Raw genomic sequence first — 20,230 nt, forward strand, 5'->3', positions numbered from 1 at the left:
GGAGAGGTGAGTGGATCCCCGTCAGCAGACTACCATGTCCTAGGAGGAGAGGTGAGTGAGCCATAGACACCAAAGTCCACACCGTGTGCACGGACACCAGACATCCTCCTCCCCCCCTCCTCATCATCAGTCTGATCTCTCCTCTACACCTGAAGGGTTAAGTGTCACCTATGCCCACCCCATGCACGCTGTGTCACCTACCTGTGTGTGTGGGGTGCCCCAACCCCTCCACTCTCCTATGTGTTTACTTCTCCCACCCAGACAGGGTTGTTTCCTCTATAGGCTGCACAGCATCTCATGGTACACCACACTCACACACAATATTAAGGGGGGGGGGGGGTTCCCAGAATTATTTTTTACAAATTATATATATACAGGCCTATATATATATATATATTTTTTTTTTTGCAATGCTCTCCTTTTTTTTTTTTAGGGGGGGAGTGGACCGTTTTTGTTTTTGTTTTTTTGTTTTTTGTTTTTACAATTTAACCTTTAAATATTTACTTATTACAATTCTTTATTATTATCTTTTTATAAGCCCTGTTGGGGGGCTGGGGGCTTTGGAGAGATATCAGGGGTCTAAACAAACTCCTGACATCTCCCCTTTGAGACAGAGAAAGGGATTGAGTACACAGATGTCCCTTTCTCTGCAGCCTCAGCTACACTGAAGGTGAATGGACAGAAGACAGGGGCTCCTCTACATTAATAAACTGAAGCATTGTAAACACAGATTATTGTGCTCAGTTATGAACAGGCATGTACTGGCCATCGGGACTACCGGGAGTTTCCCGGTGGGCCGATGGCTCAGTGGGCCACTCTGATGTAAGGGGGCTGGTTATGGGACACTCTGATGTATGAGGGCTGCTGATGGGACACTCTGATGTAAGAGGGCTGCTGATGGGACACTCTGATGTAAGAGGGCTGGTGATGGGAGACTCTGATGTAAGGGGGCTGGTGATGGGACACTCTGATGTAAGGGGGCTTCTGATGGGACACTCTGATGTAAGGGGGCTGCTGATGGGACACTCTGATGTAAGGGGGTGCTGATGGGACACTCTGATGTAAGGGGGTGCTGATGGGACACTCTGATGTAAGGGGGTGCTGATGGGACACTCTGGTGTAAGGGGGTGCTGATGGGACACTCTGATGTAAGGGGGTGCTGATGGGACACTGATATAAGGGGGCTGGTGATGGGACACTCTGTTGTAAAGGGGCTGGTGATGGGACACTCTGTTGTAAGGGGGCTGGTGATGGGACACTCTGTTGTAAGGGGGTTGGTGATGGGACCCTCTGTTGTAAAGGGGCTGGTGATGGGACACTCTGATGTAAGGGGGCTGGTTATGGGACACTCTGATGTAAGGGGGCTGCTGATGGGACACTCTGATGTAAGGGGGTGCTGATGGGACACTCTGATGTAAGGGGGTGCTGATGGGACACTCTGATGTAAGGGGGTGCTGATGGGACACTCTGATGTAAGGGGGTGCTGATGGGACACTCTGATGTAAGGGGGTGCTGATGGGACACTCTGATGTAAGGGGGTGCTGATGGGACACTCTGATGTAAGGGGGTGCTGATGGGACACTGATATAAGGGGGCTGGTGATGGGACACTCTGTTGTAAGGGGGCTGGTGATGGGACACTGATATAAGGGGGCTGGTGATGGGACACTCTGTTGTAAGGGGGTTGGTGATGGGACACTCTGTTGTAAGGGGGTTGGTGATGGGACACTCTGTTGTAAAGAGGTTGGTGATGGGACACACTGTTGTAAAGGGGCTGGTGATGGGACACTCTGATGTAAGGGGGGTGCTGATGGAACACTCTGATGTAAGGGGGCTGGTTATGGGACACTCTGATGTAAAGGGGCTGCTGATGGGACACTCTGATGTAAGGGGGTGCTGATGGGACACTCTGATGTAAGGGGGTGCTAATGGGACACTCTGATGTAAGGGAGTGCTAATGGGACACTCTGATGTAAGGGGGTGCTAATGGGACACTCTGATGTAAGGGGGTGCTAATGGGGTACTCTGATGTAAGGGGGTGCTAATGGGGCACTCTGATGTAAGGGGGTGCTAATGGGGCACTCTGTTGTAAGGGGGCTGGTGATGGGACACTCTGTTGTAAGGGGGCTGGTGATGGGACACTCTGTTGTAAGGGGGCTGGTGATGGGACACTCTGTTGTAAGGGGGCTGGTGATGGGACACTCTGTTGTAAGGGGGCTGGTGATGGGACACTCTGTTGTAAGGGGGCTGGTGATGGGACACTCTGTTGTAAGGGCGCTGGTGATGGGACATTCTGATGTAAGGGAGTGCTGATGGGACACTCAAAATGTAAGTGGGCCGGTCTGGATGAAGTCCAGGGCCAAATTTCTGTCCCAGTCCAGCCCTGGTTATGAATGCACAGAGTCAGTGATCAATGACTCTGTGTATTCAGAAAACATGGGGGGCTGGGGACCCGGAGAGAGGGAGGAGGACACTGGATAGAGGGAGGAGGAGCCAGGGATCCAGAGAGAGGGAAATGGAGCCGAGGACCTGGAGAGAGGGAGGAGGACACTCAAGAGAGGGAGGAGGACACCGGAGAGAGAGAGGATGACACTGGAGAGAGAGAGGAGGAGCCGGGGACCTGGAGAGAGGGAGGAGGACACGAGAGAGAGAGAGAGAGAGAGGAGCCGGTGACCCAGGCAGAGGAGGACATCATAGAGAGGGAGAAGGAGCCAGAGAGAGGGAGGAGGACACCGGAGAGAGGAGACTTCAGGGGACCTGGAGAGAGGGAGGAGGACACCGGAGAGAGGAGACTTCAGGGGACCTGGAGAGAGGGAGGAGGACACTGGAGAGAGGGAGGAGCCAGGGGCCCAGAGAGAGGGAGGAGCCGGGGACCCAGAGAGAGGGAGGAGCCGGGGACCCAGAGAGAGAGAGAGGAGGAGCCAGGGACCCAGGCAGAGGAGGACACCGGAGAGAGGAGACTTCAGGGGACCTGGAGAGAGGGAGGAGGACACCGGAGAAAGGGAGGAGCCAGGGGCCCAGAGGGAGGGAGGAGCCGGGGACCCAGAGAGAGGGAGGAGCCGGGGACCCAGAGAGAGGGAGGAGCTGGGGACCCAGAGAGAGGGAGGAGGACACCAGAGAGAGAGAGAGAGGAGGAGCCAGGGACCCAGGCAGAGGAGGACATCGGAGAGAGGGAGAAGGACACCGGAGAGAGGGAGTAGGAGACCCAGAGAGAGGAGGATATCGGAGAGAGGGAGGAGGACACTGGAGAGAGGGAGGAGCCAGGGGCCCGGAGAGAGGGAGGAGGACACCGGAGAGAGGAAGGAGGACAGCAGAGAGAGGGAGGAGACTGGGACCCAGAGAGAGGGAGGAGGATACCAGCAGTAGAGAGGAGGACTCCGGAGAGAGGGAGGAGGATACCGGAGAGAGGGAGGAGGAGCCAGGGACCCAGGGCAGGACACTGGGGACAGTCAGGGGTGATCAGTGCTGCAGTGCAGGCAGTTTTAAGCAGCGATCTCCCTTTATAGCTTTAAAGGACCTGACCACGGGAGGGAGAGGGGGAGAAGCGGTTGTCATATGCTTTATTGAAAGCTATACAGGGAGACTGGTACTTGTAACTCCCCCACTGCCGCATCAATCACCTGTGAGGCTGTCTGGCCCCCCTGCTGTGCTGAGGACACCTGGCCTGATACAACAGGTATCGGATCAAGCATTGGAGCATTTGCACAAGTACCAATACTCATGCAAATGCTCTGTATCGGCATTGATGTTGATACTAGTAGTGGTATCGGTGCAACTCTAATTATTATTATATAGATTTCATTGCTGACATCTGTGTGTGTCAATATTGTGTAATCCAGACTTCCCTGGATATGTATTCTATGAGTCAATGAGTTGGTGTATTAATCTGATTATGATGATGATGAGTTGATGTATTGGTGATGGAGGGGGACACAGAGGCAGGGACTCGGAGGAGACCGAGGGGGGAATCCGCCGCTGGCAGGTCTCCCCTGTGCTGCCCCTAGACATGTCAGTCTAGGGGCAGCAGAGGGTAATGCTGGAGGGACGGGTGGGTCCATGGTAAGGTCCCCCCCCCCCCCCCCAGACCGATGGAGCACCAGCCGCCACTGGTTGTAGGCATATTTTGTAACTATGAATTGTGTTTTGTGCAGTTGTATGTGTGACTTTTCTCTTTAGTAAGGCATTGATACACTACAGAAGTCTATGTTTCCTTGGCTTCTACCGCAAGAACCTTTAAAAAAGACACAAGCAAAACAGGTCTAGCTCGAGGGGATCTATTGTTGCTAGAGGGATCTATTATTGCTGTATTGGAGGTCTAATATTGCTAGGGGGCTATTGTTGCTGGGTGGGTATATTGTTGCTGGAGAATCCATTGTTGCTAACAGGATCTATCATTGTTGTGGGGGTTTATTATTGCTGGGGATCTGTTGTTGCTGGGTGGGTCTATTGTTGTTGGGGGGAGGGGGGGCATGGCTGCTGGGGGGAATTTATCCATGTTTGCTGGCTGCAGGGGATCAAAATGATGCTTGGTTCTATATTCACTAAAAGAAGTGGTACTGGGGGGCGCATAGGGAAATAGAAACAAGGGACAGTACACAGAGGTACGTAGAGGATGGAGACAATGGGTTACTCTGGGAAGTTCCTGCACCTATTCTCTCTCTGAGAAAAATAAGCCCTGCATAAACCTAATAAACTTGTAATGTCTAATGCCACGTACACACGACCGGACTTTTTGACAGCAAAGGTCCGACGGAACGAGTCCGTCGGACAATTCGATCACGTGTGGGCTCCATCGGATCTTTGCTTGCCAAAAATCTGGCGGACTTTAGAAATAGAACGTGTTTTACATTTTTCCACCGGAACTCCGCCAGACCCAGTTCCTACCGAGAAATCCACTCGTGTGTATGCTAGTCCGACGGACAAAAACCAACGCGAGGGCAGCTATTGGCTATGAACTTTGTTATTCTAGTCCAGTCGTACGTCATCACGTTTGAATCCGTCGGACTTTGGTGTGATTGTGTGTGGCCAAGTCCGTTCATTCGGAAAGTCCGTCAGAACTCCATCAGAACTCCGCCGAAAGTCCGTTGGACCTAGTTCCTCGAAAAAGTCCGGTTGTGTGTACGCGGCATAAGAAGTTAATTTAATTCACTTTGGAGAGATTTCCTCTCACTTCCTGTTATGCCGTGTACACATGATCAGAATTCCAGCCAGAAAAAGACTGATGAGACCTTTTCATTGGAAAATGCGACCTTGTGTAGGCTCCATCGGAATTTAGCTGTCCGAATTTCCACCAGCCAAAAATTGATAGAAAGTTTTTCCTTTGGGAAAATTGAAAACATGCTATCGGAAATTTCCGATAGTGTTTATGCAATTCCAACACGCCAAAAATCACGCATGACAGAAGCTATTGGCTACTGGCTATTGAACTTCCCTTTTCTAGGCCCGTTGTACGTCACCGGAATTTGGTGTGACTGTGTGTAGGCAAGACAGCTGGAGCGGAATTCCATCAGAAAACCATCAGAGCTTTTTCCAACAAGAATTCCGATCGTGTGTACGTGGAATTACATCTCCAAGAAAGGAAGTGAGGGAAAATATCTCCAATGGTACAAAAAAAAAAAAAAAAAGTTTCCTACTCTGTCAAAAACATAAAAACATTGTGTTGGCTAAACACACACTATAAGAAAAAGGAAGTAAAGTTACAATACTGCTTGCCCACCTTCTAAGGCATTACGGAAGCTTCTCCTTGCTAATCTGTTGTAGGGAGGGCTGTCAAAATCGTCCCATTTCAGAGTTTCCTCCACATCTTGTAAGGTGGGCAAGCTAGGGGAAACAGGATTAACGCCAGGCTTCCTATGCAGTCTTTCCATCTGATTCTGATCCTCAGCACCCAGGCAGTAAGCTTCATCATAGTTGTAACCGCTGCAAATAGACTAAAGGAGGGAAACATCATTAGCCTTGTTAGTACAGAGGGATAAATGCTTATTTTCTGAATTTCAAAACCATTCACAGCTTTTTTGAAGCAGAACACTAAACATGTGTAGCGCCCCCTCTCTAGGTTGTTTGGTAAAATTTAGTTTTTGGCTTAACTGAAGTCATTGGAGCAGTGATCTATTGATTTTGTCTGGTCAGAGTTTCCAAGCTGGCTGTTTGATTCCACACACCTGCCTCCTGAAAAAAGTTTCCTGAATATAGGGCAGGGAGATTCAAACGACCAGTATGAATATTTAGAATTCCCCAGCCAATCCCTGGAAGGAGGCATCCAGAAGATGGTTGGGGAGGTGATAAATGTTTGTGAGGGCATTCTAGAGTGGTCTTTCCTCTCCAGGGAGGGTCCCAGATGTCCTGGGGGCTGCTACCCCCTAGGAGAGAGCTGAATATTTATTATTTCCCAGCCAATCCCTGGAAGGAGGCATGCAGAAGATGGTTAGGGAAGTGATAAATGTTTGGAAGGCCTTTCTAGAGTGTTCTTTCCTCTCCAGAGAGGGTTCCAGTTCTCCTGGGGCTGCTGCCCTAGGACAGAGTTTTTTTTTTTTTTTTTTTTATCTTTTTATTTATTTTCCTTTAATAGACAGACAAAACAAAAACACAACACAACAAAACATCAAACACATTGAACCTAAAATATATTAAAAAACTATCAAGATCCAATCACCCTGCATAGCAACTATCAATTCAAAATACGAATTTAGACTAACAAAGCCACAAAGCAACAACTTGATGGGATATAATGATTAACAGAAAAAAAGTATTGTATCTGGGCCTAAATCTAGGCCTTCCCATTTGTCCACTCAAATGTCAAACCTCACCACATATAAAAAATTTAAAAATGGGGAGAGGAGAAAGCAAATATTATCTCTTCTATCACCAATAGCCCACAAATTTTGACCAAGCTCATCTCCTGACGATTACAACCTATGATGTCTAATATTATTGATTCAGATCAGACGGGGTTCATGCCTGGAGGGGGCTACTGATGTGAGGAGATTATATAATAATATTTATGCTTCACATCTTATAATATAGGATCTAGGGTCATTGCTTCCCTAGATATTGATAGATGTATAGCCCCCCCCCCCCCACCAAAAAAAATACACCTAAAACAATAAAAAACATAAACTTAAAAAAAGTAATTGTCCTAAAATTATTATCATAATTCCACTTACCTTCCAAAAAGCAAAATGGGAGTATGGACTGAGATATCCTTGCACATCATTATCTCCAAAGAAATCATTGGTGCAGATTGAGCAGTTTTTGTCTCCTCTCCAGTCCCAATAAGGAATGGCAAAATTTTCATCCCCCGTCAAGAGCTGAATTTGTCTCTCCAGGAAGGTTAGGCCCAATCGATGCCAACCGGGAAAAGCTGGACCTTGATGGGCGTAGTTGGTTCTCTCATCAAAGGTCCCATTCTGTAGAATTGTCTTTATAGAGTAGTAATGGATCCAAGAAAACACATCATAGATGGAGGCATCAACAAACTTATATGTGTCCTTGTGATGGCGGTCTCCGGTGTAGAGGATGACAAAGTTCTTACTTTTTGTGGTTTTGGCCAGCGCCAAGTAGCTGAAGAATCTTTTTCTTTCAAGAAAAGAAAGTTCTCGAATTTCCTTGCGCACAACGGTGTTTTTGCGATCGCATTTTTCTCCAAAACACCCATACCTACAGTCATCACAGTTGTAGCCACTGTAGTTTCCAAAGCACTCACAGGTTTTGTCGAAGTAATATTTCGGCCAGTCCAAACGGTCATCATCAAATTGGCGTGGGCCTAGGCTTTCTCGGAGAGCAGCAAAGGCAACAGGCACCACCCAGGTTCGACATTTGCCATGACCTGACCTTGAGCCACAGGGGCTGCCGTCCGTCGAAAGGGGGCAACAGGTTTTTGACTGAAATGTTTCAGATGTGATACAGGCCCGTGGGAACTGACCCTGGACCAAATTATAGCAAAGAACGAGGAAAACAAAGAGGACAATCATGGTTCACTGCAGAAAAATCGATCCCTGGGGAAAACAAAAGGACCGGAGTGTTTGGGAATTCCAGTCTAAATAAAAAAGAAAGATATTGTAAAATATGGGGACTGCAAAATGCATGTAACTTTAAAGGGTAATGATAATTTACATTCAGCAAGTAGACCCTGCACATGTTTCCTCTTTGCTGCTCCATGGGTGATTCCATATCACTTTGCAGAGAATACTGGGATTTCCAAAAAAGATCCAGCACTGCCTGCTCACTTTTTGACTGCCTCGCTCTAACTGCAAATTATTTTAGCACTCTGAGCAGGAGACAGGAAAAGGGCTGTATGTGTGTTGTGCACAAAGCTGAACAGAAGGAAATCTAATTATACCATAGCAAAGCTTTGGAATTTCTCAGCAGTAGGGATGAGCCTAACACCCCCTGGTTCGGTTCGCATCAGAACATTCGAACGGACTGAAAGTTTGTGCAAACTTTCGAACCCCGTTAAAGTCTATGGGACTTGAATGTGAGAAATCAACAGTGAGAATTTTAAAGGCTAATATGCAAGTCACTAAAAAGTGTTTGAGGATCCGGGTCCTGCCCCTTTTGGGTTTTCTATGGATATTAACCACTTACAGACCGGACCATTTTGCTGGTCAAAGACCAGACCACTTTTTGCGATTCGGCACTGCATCGTTTTAACTGACAATTGCGCGGTCGTGCGACGTGGCTCCCAAACAAAATTGACATCCTTTTTTTCCCCACAAATAGAGCTTTCTTTTGGTGGTATTTGATCACCCCTGCGGTTTTTATTTTTTGTGCTATAAACAAAAATAGAGCGACAATTTTGAAAAAAACGCATTATTTTTTACTTTTTGTTATAATAAATGTCCCCCAAAAATATATAAAAAAACATTTTTTTCCCTCAGTTTAGGCCGATACGTATTCTTCTACATATTTTTGGTAAAAAAAAAATCGCAATAAGCGATTATTGATTGGTTTGCGCAAAAGTTATAGCGTTTACAAAATAGGGATAGTTTTATAGCATTTTTATTAATAATTTTTTATTATTATTTTTTTTTTTACTAGTAATGGCGGCGATCAGCGATTTTTATTGTGACTGCGACATTGTGGGGGACCCATCAGACATTTTTGACCCATTTTTGGGACCATTGTCATTTATACAGTAATCACTGCTATATAAATGCAGTGATTCCTGTGTAAATGACACTGGCAGTGAAGGGGTTAACCAGTGGGTGGCAGTGTAGGGGTTCAGTGTTCCTAGGGGTGTGTTACTAACTGTGGGGGGGTTGGGCTTTCATTTAGTGAACACTGATCTCTGCTCCAATCACATGGAGCAGAGATCAGCGTCACTAGTTGCTAGGCAGAATGGAGAAATGCTGTTTACACGGCATTTCCTCCATTCAGCCGTCCTGCGAGACGATCGCGCGGATGCCCGCGGCGATCGAGTCCGCGGGTCCCGCGACCGGACTCACGGGGGTCCCGACCAGCGTGGGAGTGTGCCGCTGGCGGCGCGCTCCCGATGGCAGGGCTGCATTGAATATTGGACGTACCTGTACGCCAATATGCCTGCCCGTGCCATTCTGTCGACGTACATCGTCGTGCGCTGGTCGGGAACTGGTTAAAGGGGAATCTCGCACCCAAATAAAAAAAAAGGAAATGCGTGTGGCCCCCAGGCCCTATATACTCTGAACAGCAGTATACAGGTGGTGCAAACATGACAGGGACTGTGGGTTTGTTCTTAAGTAGAATCTGTTTGTAATTTTGAACTGGTAAATTTTTTACGTGTAGCTCCAGCCATCATTTTTTAAGCTTTTTGGAAAACATAGGGAAGGATTATCACCCCTGTAACATTTGTTTTGCTGTCTGTGCCCCTGAAGATTTCCCCTCACTTTCTGTCCCAATGGCAATTGGATTTTGAAAATGTGGGGTTTTTAGTGAAACAAAGAACTCTTACAGGAGAGAATTTCCCTTCCTAGGAGTAGATTTCCTCTCACTTCCTGTTGTCTCCTTCCGTTTGTAAGTAGGAGTCGTTTGTAAGTTGGATGTTTGAAAGTAGGGGCCTGCCCTATATGCTGTGCAGAAATTTGGGCCTTAGGCGTTGGTGTTGCCACAACACTGTAAGCCCTCACAGTTACTCTTGGTGGGCACAGGAACGGGCCCTGCTGTGAAATATTAGAACAAGAATAATAATTACATGCCCCTGTTGCACAGGGACAGAAAAATTGGGCCTTTGGTGGTGGACAATGTGGTGGTGTTGACACAACACTCTAAGGCCTCACAGTTACTCTTGGTGGCCGCTGGAACGGGCCCTGCTGTGAAATATTACATCAAGAATTGTAATTACATGACCCTGCTAAACGGGCTGAAAGGTTGGGCCTAAGGCACTGGTGCTGGTGCCACAACACTGCAACCCCTCACAGATACTCTAGGGCCGCGTACAGACGGGCGGACTGTTCGCCCAACTTTGTCCGTCCAACAGTTTCGGCAAACAGTCCGCTCAAAATTAGCATGGACGGACATGGCCACACACGACGAACGAACAGTTTGCTGAAACCGTGCGCGATGACGTGAACGGCACGTACGACGGGACGAAAAATACGACGTCCTATACACTGCATTATAACTTTCGGCGTGTAAATCCTTTCTGAGCATGCGCGGAACTTAGTTTGACGAACAAGCCTACACACGGGCGGACTGTTCGCTGAAACAAGGTTTCAGCGGACAGTTTTACGGAATTTCCGAAAAACCTTGTTCGTCAAACTGTCCGCTGAAACTGTCCGCTGAAAGCCCACACACGAGCGGACTGTCCGCCCAAACACTGTTCAGCGGACAAAGTTGGGCGAACAGTCCGCGCGTGTGTACGCGGCCTAGTTGGAGCGCAGGAATGAGCCCTGCTGCAAAGTATTGCATCAAAAATTGTAATTACACGCCCCTGTTAAACAGGGGAAGAAAAATTGGGCCTTAGCCACTGGTGGGTGTTCGGGGGGTGTTCGGTTAATCCCTAGATCTCACATAAAAAAAAAATAAATAATAATATTTGGTTACATCAGCATCAGGTGCTTGGTAGCTGGTGATCCAAGACTGATTCATTTTTATGAAGGTCCGATTCGGTGGACAGGTGCACCCTGTGATCAGTTACGAAGCCTCCAGCAGCACTGAATGTGTGTTCCGAAAGAACGCTGGATGCAGGACAGGCCAGTAGTTCAAATGCATACTGTGCAAGCTCTGGCTATTGATCCATCCTCAAGACCCAGTAACCCAGAGGATTTTTGGTGGGAAAGGTGTCCAAGTCTGATCTTGCCCCTAGGTATTCCTGCACCATGTGAATCAGATGCTGGCGATGGGTGCTGGAACCGATCATACCTTGGGGCTGCTGTCTAAAAAATTGTCTGAATGCATCGGTCAGACGGCCACCTTCTCCACCGCTCCTTCTGTGACTATTGAAGCCTCAGCAACACGTTGTCCAGGAGGACCAGGAAATTGTAACCTCCCAGGCTCTGGAAACGCATTGCAAAAACCTTTCTGCAAGGCCTCCCGAAGATGTTTCATCCTCTGCTCCCTCTGCAACGGCAAGATAAGGTCGGCAACCTTACCCTTGTAACGTGAATCAAGGAGGGTTGCCAGCCAGTAATGATCCCTCTCCTTGATACCATGAATACAAGGATCCTTCCGCAGGCTTTGCAGGATCAGGGAGGCCATGCAGCGTAGATTTTCTGAGGCCTTCGTTCTGGAGCCCTCTGGGTCACTGGGGATGACATGATCCGCAGCCACGTACAAGTCCATGTACATGCCACTCCCACCTTCACTACCTTCATATAGACTGTGCCAGCACACGCCAGTCCCACTGCTATTCACTCTGCATGGCGCCCTTGTTACACCCTGAATGCTGGTGAGTACCGCTTGACATTTTGCACACCCAGTCTACCTGGCACCCTCTAACCTTGACCTGCTGAGCTGAACGTCCCACTTATATGGGGACCGCCACCAGCACTATCATTAGTTACGCTACTTGACGCATTCCTGGTTCCCTCTATCCTTAGGTGCACGCACTGCCTGCACACCACCTGCAGGCTCCCAGCCTAAGGTACCTCCCTCTCAGGGATTACACTTCTTCACTCCTTCCGCTGTTCCAGCTCACTTGCCGCCTGCCAGCTCAATCTGTGGGATCCTAGCCAGTCTTGCCTTATTGTCTCCAGCTCTGGTTTGCCTTCCTTTTGTGGCCATCTGGTAATCACTGCATTGCTACTAGTATAACTGTCTCCCAGTGCAAACATGTCATACCCTTGACGAGCTGCACTTTGGTCGTTCTGATACAATTTTTATCTACTTTACTGATAGGTTGCCTTTTCCGGGATTATTGGAGGGACCCCCTCAGATGCCCTTTGTTGGGATTAATCCTTTTCTCAGTTGACGGTCGGGCCTCGCCCCTCAGTTTTAGAACGGTGCGAGGGCACAGAGCAGCGCAACTTTCCTCACCCTGTTGTCTACCACACCAGGGTCCTCTATGGTTTTGTGTTTTTATATATTAAACATTTTTTTTGGATGCACTCATATATAAAAAGTTGTCTCATTACTCGATGCCACTATATCAATGTTTTTATACTTTCATGTACTAGCTATATATATTTCTTGTGTTGCTTTTTTCATATATATATATATATATATATATATATATATATATATATATATATATATATATTTATGGCCCAGAGCCCTCTGACCGATACGGATAAGGATGACAAACAAGGTTAACACAAACTCGCTTACTTGAACCAGACCTGAAAGTGTGCCCTGGCCTAACGTAGGGTATACCAAAATAAGGGGGCATACCCTTGATAGAGAAATGAGTAATAAATGAAATGAAAATGAAATGGAGTGAAATGAGTACTCGCCCGAGGAGTATAATGCTTGAGAAATGCCCTGACAGGGGATGGGTGGGTGGGTATCGCGCACCGGAACCGACGAGGGAGCCAGGCGAACGGGCTGGTTATATACTCCACCGGGCTCCACCCATAATTCCAGGCCACCATACTGGCCTTTCCATTTATGGCCCAGAGCCCTCTGACCGATACGGATAAGGATGACAAACAAGGTTAACACAAACTCGCTTACTTGAACCAGACCTGAAAGTGTGCCCTGGCCTAACGTAGGGTATACCAAAATAAGGGGGCAAAACATACAGGTAGGGAATGCCTTTATTGATTCGAGTTTGTTACTGGGTGAGCTTGACGAAGGCCTGGGCCATCTCTACTTGCGGATTGGGTATGTAACGGGCGAAACAGGCGGACTTCCACCTACCCAACTTTTTGATAACGTGGACCGGGACCCCTTGGCGGGAGGCAGTTGAAGCCGCTCCGATCCGAAATGAATGTCCGGAGTAGTGAGCCGGATTGAGGTGAAGGATGCCCAGGAGTATCCTGACATGCTCCATGAACTGGGCTGCGTTCAGTGGCTTACCGTGGAATGGCAGAAGCGGGCCAGTTCCTGGTTGATCGGCCAGAAGGGTCAACAAGCGGGTGAGCATGGCGAGCGGGCACCAGCGGTTGTTAGTTTTATAAAAATGTATGTCCGTCCCTGGGCCGAGCTGCTGCGTCTTGGATACTGCTATATGTAGGATGAAATGGTCTCCGTGCATGACCAGGTGGTGCTTGCATAGCGTGCGAGCTGAGGGGCTACTGGAGGTAAACTCGCCTGGCCGCAAGAAGCCGTAGAAGGCCAGGTGTATGGCTGCTTGTATAATGATACTAGTGTGGAGTCCGAAAGGTGCAGTGGCCAGAATATTGGACATGTTTCTGAAAACGTCTCCTGTGATAGGCAGGCGTTTGAGGGAGGCCGCAGGCTGGCGTTTCTGGATGCCACGCATGACGGCCCGAATGGCGTGAAAAGTGAACAAGGAGGGTTCAGCAGGGTCCTGGAGGGACGTAAAATGTTGTACCCCGGCCAGGTATAGTCGGATCGTGTTGAAGGATAACGCCAAGTCCGAGTGGCAATGGGCAATGAAGGCCAGAACTTGCTTGACCCGGGAGGTCTCTGTGGAGTGAGATGTTAAGAAACGGTTAAAGGCCCTCCAGGCTGTTTGGTAGGCCTTGCGGGTATTGTCTGCGAGGGAGTGACTGATGAGTTGAGTCGCGGCTACTAGGTGAGGGGTTAATCCAGGGTCAGTTGAGACCAGTCCGGGATAACTGCTGACGTTGGTCCGGCTCCGGGCACCTGATCAAAAAAGGAAACTAAGTTAAAGCGGGAGAGGGCGTCCGCTGCCCGATTACATTTACCGGGGATAAAGGCACAATGAACATTAAATTGAAACAATAACGAGAGCTGGACCAGTCGCCGCAGAAAGGACATAATCTCCAGAGACTTGGACCTGCCTTTGTTAATGATTTCCGCAGTGGCGAGATTGTCCGTTGAAAAGGTCACTGTTTGACCGGACCAACTGCGGCCCCACGTATGGGCAGCGGCTACGATGGGGTACAACTCGAATAGGGAGGACGTCTCGGTGAAGCCCGGAATAGCCAGTATCTGAGGAGGCCAAGGGGCTGCGAGCCAGAGGTGGCCAAAAATTGCCGCAAAACCCGTGGAGGCCGCTGCGTCGGTCACGACCTGCGGTGACGAGGAGGACACGGAGGGAATGAACAGGGACACACCATTCCAGGACGTCAGGAATTCCTCCCACATGGCAAGATCTGCTATAGCTGCGGGGTCCAGGCTGAGGATATGCTCCGGGTCTTGTGAATGAGACAGTAGGACTAACAGGCGTGATATGAAAGCGCGACCTTGAGGGATGATGCGCATGGCAAAATTAAGCATACCGAGAAGGGACTGTAACTGCCTCTTGGTACAAGTTCTGGTGCGGGTGAAGTCCCTCATGACCGACCTGATGCGGCTTAGTTTATCCGGGGGGAGGCTGGCCTGCATAGTGCTGGTATTTAAGCTGACCCCGAGGAAGGTGATTGCCTGCGCAGGGCCCTCCACCTTGTGCTCAGCAATCGGGACGTCAAGGTTATTGAAGACCACCCTTAGTTTATCCAAATCCCCTGGAAGGGAGCCAGGTGACTCGACCAGCAGGAAGTCATCCAAATAGTGTATGACTCCCTGGCACTGGGCTACGTGCAGCAAGATCCATTCGAGAGCCTGCGCAAACGAGTCGAAGAGCCAGGGGCTACTCTTGGACCCGAAGGTTAGCTTAGTGGCAAAATAGTAGAGCTCCCTCCATTTGATGCCATGCCAGCACCAGAGAGATGGATGGATAGGAAGGAGCTTGAAGGCGTCCGAGATGTCGGCCTTGGAGAGCCATGTTCCTGTGCCTGACTTGAGAATGGCCTGGATGGCCATGTCTACGGACGCGTATTTAAGGGAGAACTCCTCAGAGGGGATAAGAGAATTAAGACTGGGGACAGAGGAAGAATAAGGCGCTGACAAATCGTAGACCAACCTAAGTTTATTGGAGAACTTGCCCTTGACAAGCCCAATAGGGCTGACTCGCCAGGTGTTAAATAGGGGCTTCGTGAAAGGGCCTATGATGAAATCCCGGTCTAGCTCTGCCCGTAATAGCTGGTCGATGGCTTGTACGTCGGTGGCTGCTGACCGCAGGTTCTGGCACTCGTGTGTAAGGTGAGGGAGGGAAATAAGTCCTGTATGAAAGCCCTGAGTAAAGCCCTGAACTAGGTAGGTGGCAAGTGAGGGGGTGGGATGAATGGCGAGGTAGACACTGAGCCACGACACGTTGACCCGGCTTAGTCAAGATTTTCTAGCCTGCTTGACCTCGCACATGAGCCTGGGATGAGCTCTATTACATCGTGAGCATACATGGAGCAGCCTGCACTGGCTGAAATTGCACGACCCGCTGTTGTAGTTGTTACAGATGGCTGCGCCTCCCAAGGTCTTGACCGGGCGCCCCAGTTTATCCGTCTGCGGCAGGCGTACCGGCGCCGGTAGGGCCTGGGCAGTGCCTGAGGTCGATGGACCGTCTACGGGCGGGGTTGCCACTGAGCTGGCACACCAAGTCGCGGTGTGAGTAGCCGACTGGCAAATGGCACAAAGAGGAGACCGCAGCCCTGCGAAGTGTCGGCAGAACAACTCGGTGTCCAAGACACTCCAATCCGTAGGTATCTGAAATTGGGAGAGCCTGGCGGCCGCCTTAGCGGAGAAGGAGCGGTGATAGTCATAAAATGCAAAACCGCCGTATTTGTACCCCAGGTCAACTACTACGTGGAGGTAACGATCCAGTTCCTCCCTCCTGCCGGGGGAGGCCGAGCAGATGACATCCCTCAGCATGCCGAAGGCCAAGGTGAACTCGGTGACTGAAAGCTTCCTGTCCAGCCTGGGGTCTTTGGCTTTGAGGACCACCGACACGTCCCCCCAAGTGTAAGCTTTATTTTCTGCCAGCTCATGAATGGATATCAGGAGTGAAGCCAGATTGACGTCCTTTCCCTCTAGGATGTCCTTCCTGATGTTGGCTGATATTAAATGAGAAGGGTACACTACTGGTGTACACCCGGGGGTACCTGCGCTGGTGTTCTCCACTGCTTGTGAAGCTGGTATAGGAGGAGAAACGACTGGGCGGGTCTCGAGGAGGGCCACCCGACTCTGAACTTCTGACATTGAGGTCGTCAGGGATGACACCGGCGTGTGAAGCTGCGTGATGGAAGCAGCGATAGAGCCCAGGGAGGCCTGCTGGGCACTATCCTCAACCGCGGCTGGGGGAGGAAAGAGGAGCCCGAAAAGCTCGGCCTTTCTGGCTGTAGCTGGGAAGGGTACACCCCTACGCCTCAACTCGGCCGTCAGCCTGGGAATGGTCCATGTTCTGAAGGACCTTTGGCTGCCGCTCTCTGAGACGAGAGACGGAGACAACGGAGCCGTGTAGTCCTCGCTGCCAGCCTGGGACATGGTGGCAAAATCCAGGCTTGGTGAGCCTATTAATCCCTGGGACCGGGTTTTTCTCCTATACGGAACCTAAGAGGGTGACATGGATTACAAGACTCGTAGGAGACTCCTAAGCAAACATTTTTTTTTTTTTTTTTAAGAGAAGGATACTACCGCTTGTGGGCGTTTCCCTCCCCGAAGATTCTCTTACCTAAGGAGGCACCGTCCGACCCGGTGCAGGTTGGACCTACTGAAAACTCGACTGATCTGAGGAGATGAAGGTAAGTTTGTATGAGACTCCTATACCTGCAGAGAGATGTCTAGCTAAATCGTGGAGGTAAGACTGGAAAATGTGAAGAAAGACATAACTGAAACGAGCTGCATAAATGAAACGAGCAGACAACCGAATTTAGAATAACGTGCATATGGCGACAGACGTGACTTGGTTGCGTCGTAGATGCAAAATTTCCTTTTCCCTTCCCTTCCCCGTTTTTTTTTTTTTTTTGTTTCCAACGCAAATGCGCATAGAACGTGGGGCTTAAGCGGAGGTGGACCCGCCACGTGGAGCTCAGGCGGAGGTGGAGCCCGCCACGTGGAGCTCAGGCAGGGGAGGGGGGGGGGCTGCCGCGTGGAGCTCGGGCGGGGGGTGAACCCCGCCACGTGGAGCTCAGGCAGGGGGGGGGGGGAGGGGGGGGGGCTGCCGCGTGGAGCTCAGGCGGAGGTGGAGCCCGCCACGTGGAGCTCAGGCAGGGGAGGGGAGGGGGGGGGGCCTGCCGCGTGGAGCTCAGGCGAGGGGTGAACCCCGCCACGTGGAGCTCAGGCAGGGGAGAGGGGGGGGGGGATCTGCCGCGTGGAGCTCAGGCGGAGGTGGAGCCCGCCACGTGGAGCTCAGGCAGGGGGGGGGGGGACCCTGCCACGTGGAGCTCAGGTGAGGGGTGAACCCCGCCACGTGGAGCTCAGGCGGGGGGGGGAGGGGACCCCGCCGCGTGGAGCTCAGGCAGGGGGGGGGGGACCCTGCCACGTGGAGCTCAGGCAAAAAAGGGGGGGGTACTGAAATGAGGCGTGCAGCTGGGCGCACCAGAACGAATCGATGCATGAGGAATGCGATGGGATTCGAATTGGAGCGTAATAAGTGACAGAAATGATATGCCATGACAAAGACTAGAAACAAGGACCATGCTTGGACCTGCGAGTGACTCAGTCTCTGGAGCATGTACAGAAATGAGGCCAACCTTGGGGCACTTTGAAGCGAATCGGTGCGTTAGAGATGCGACGGGATTCGAATCGGAGCGCGGTAAGTGGCAGAAATGATAACATGGTTAGAAATGGCAGAAATGAAATGATCCGACATCACCGACTGACATGATTGAAGTGACTGAAATGATTGACATGAAAGGAAATGACATGACGGACATAGTACAAACGGTATGAAATGATTTTTTTTTCCCTTTTTTTTTTTCCTGGTTTTTGAACAACCTGAGATTGACATTGCCCGGACTGCTCAACTTAGCGCGACAAGCAGACGGCTGTGATTTTGAGACGGTTCGATCGGTTCGAACACAACAAAAGAGTCGTTCGGTTTAGCAATGACGTGCTACGAAACGAAGTGCCTGTTGGCACGAACGACATGTACCGAAAAGGTGACAACGACTTCTACGAAGAAGGGGTAGTGACATTGAGGTACCGAATACAAGTGTCGCGGTTAAGCCGTTCGTGTGACCTAGAGTGAGTGGTTCGTGAGTTCAGGAATCTAGTTTACGTGACTTAATAACACATGAAACGAAAAGGGTGCCGAAGCCCTACCTGCGACAGCCGGCCCAGACGTGTTGTACGACAACGGAAACTTTCGATTAGAGTATAGCGACTCAGACGGCGACCAGACGGACGCTGACGAACGACAAGGCTTTGTCGACACGAGGCGGACGAAAACGTAGGAACTCACGAACCCGGCTCACTGTAAAGTCTCGTGGATAGTCGGCCCTTGATTTCTGACGTATCAGATATCGCGCACCGGAACCGACGAGGGAGCCAGGCGAACGGGCTGGTTATATACTCCACCGGGCTCCGCCCATAATTCCAGGCCACCATACTGGCCTTTCCATATATATATATATATATATGTACTTATGCTGATCCATTTCCCTGAAGAAGAGTTGAAATACTCGATACACGTCAGAATACATTACCTGTATTTGTCCCTTATGCTCTCTGTTTATTGCATCCTTTTCTTTTCTTTTTTACCAATACACCTGTTAATGTGTCTTACATCCACGTAGGCTTATCCTGCCCACATACGTTTAATTTTGTTGTAAATAAAATTCTTCAATAATGTACTACGCTACTAAGTATTTGTCCTTTCCCTTAAAAGTATCCAAGAGGTAACCTTTTTTTGAACATGTACAAGTCCATGGGTTTCTTCGGACTATAAATGATCCCTTGAGGACTGCTGCTGATGCTGAGTGCTAGGCTCCACCTCCATGCTGACACAATCCTCCTCCTCCTCTTCCTGTGTGATCGGCGGGCCAGCAGGAACACTGTCTGGATAAAGGGGGCCTTGAGAGGCAAGGAAGTCCTCCTCTTCCTGCCTCTGTTCTGCCTCAAGTGCCCTGTCCATTATTCCACCCAGCGTGCACTCCAACAGGTGGACAAGAGGGACAGTGCCACTGATGCATGCACTGTCACTGCTCACCATCCTCGTGGCCTCCTCAAATGGTGACAGGACAGTGCATGCATCCTTGATCATGGCCCACTGGCGTGGTGAGAAAAAAAACAAGCTCCCCTAACCCTGTCCTGGTGCCATAGTCACACAGGTACTCATCGATGGCCCTCTGCTGCGTGTGCAGCCGCTGCAGCATGGTCAACCTTGAGTTCCACCTGGTGGGCATGTCACAGATTAGACGGTTCTTGGGCAAGTTCAATTCCTTTTGGAGGTCAGCCAGCTGAGCACTGGCATTATATGACTGGCGGAAATGCGCACAGACTTTCCTGGCCTGTCTCAGGGCATCCTGTAAGCCCGGGTACTTGCTCAAGAATCACTGTACCACCAAGTTAAGGATGTGAGCCAAACAGGGCACATGGGTCAGTTGTTCCTGACGGAGGGCGGAGAGGAGGTTGGTGCCATTGTCACAAACCACCATTCCTGGCTTAAGCTGGCATGGTTTCAACCACCTCTGAGCCTGCCCCTGTAGAGCTGACAGAATCTCTGCCCCAGTGGGGCTCCCCCAAGCACACTAGCTCAAGCACCGCATGGCATCTTTTTGCCTGCATGTTTGCATAGCCCCTTGAACGCCTACGGAGCACCGCTGGTTCCAAATCAGCACAGGAAGAGGACATGGAGGAAGAAGAGGGGGTGGAGGAGAGAGGTGTGGCAGAATCACAACTAGTAGAATTTTGGAGGC

At 50.0% G+C, this 20,230-nt stretch overlaps 1 protein-coding gene across 1 annotated transcript in view; it reads right to left on the reverse strand.

Annotated features, from left to right (window-relative positions):
• LOC143956461 (tyrosinase-like) overlaps positions 1-20,230 on the reverse strand; it is a 48,363-nt gene that overhangs the window by 15,629 nt on the left and 12,504 nt on the right. The window contains exons 2-3 of the mRNA XM_077466640.1: positions 7,163-8,034; positions 5,716-5,929 (exon numbers count right to left, since the gene is read on the reverse strand). Coding sequence (XP_077322766.1) covers positions 5,716-5,929; positions 7,163-7,969 — 1,021 coding nt within the window. The 5' untranslated portion in view covers positions 7,970-8,034. The remainder of the gene's footprint in view (positions 1-5,715; positions 5,930-7,162; positions 8,035-20,230) is intronic.

Source organism: Lithobates pipiens, unplaced genomic scaffold, assembly GCF_037356315.1.
Source record: "Lithobates pipiens isolate NorthernLeopardFrog02 unplaced genomic scaffold, aLitPip1_a1.2 Scaffold_37, whole genome shotgun sequence".
Lineage (NCBI taxonomy): Eukaryota > Metazoa > Chordata > Amphibia > Anura > Ranidae > Lithobates > Lithobates pipiens.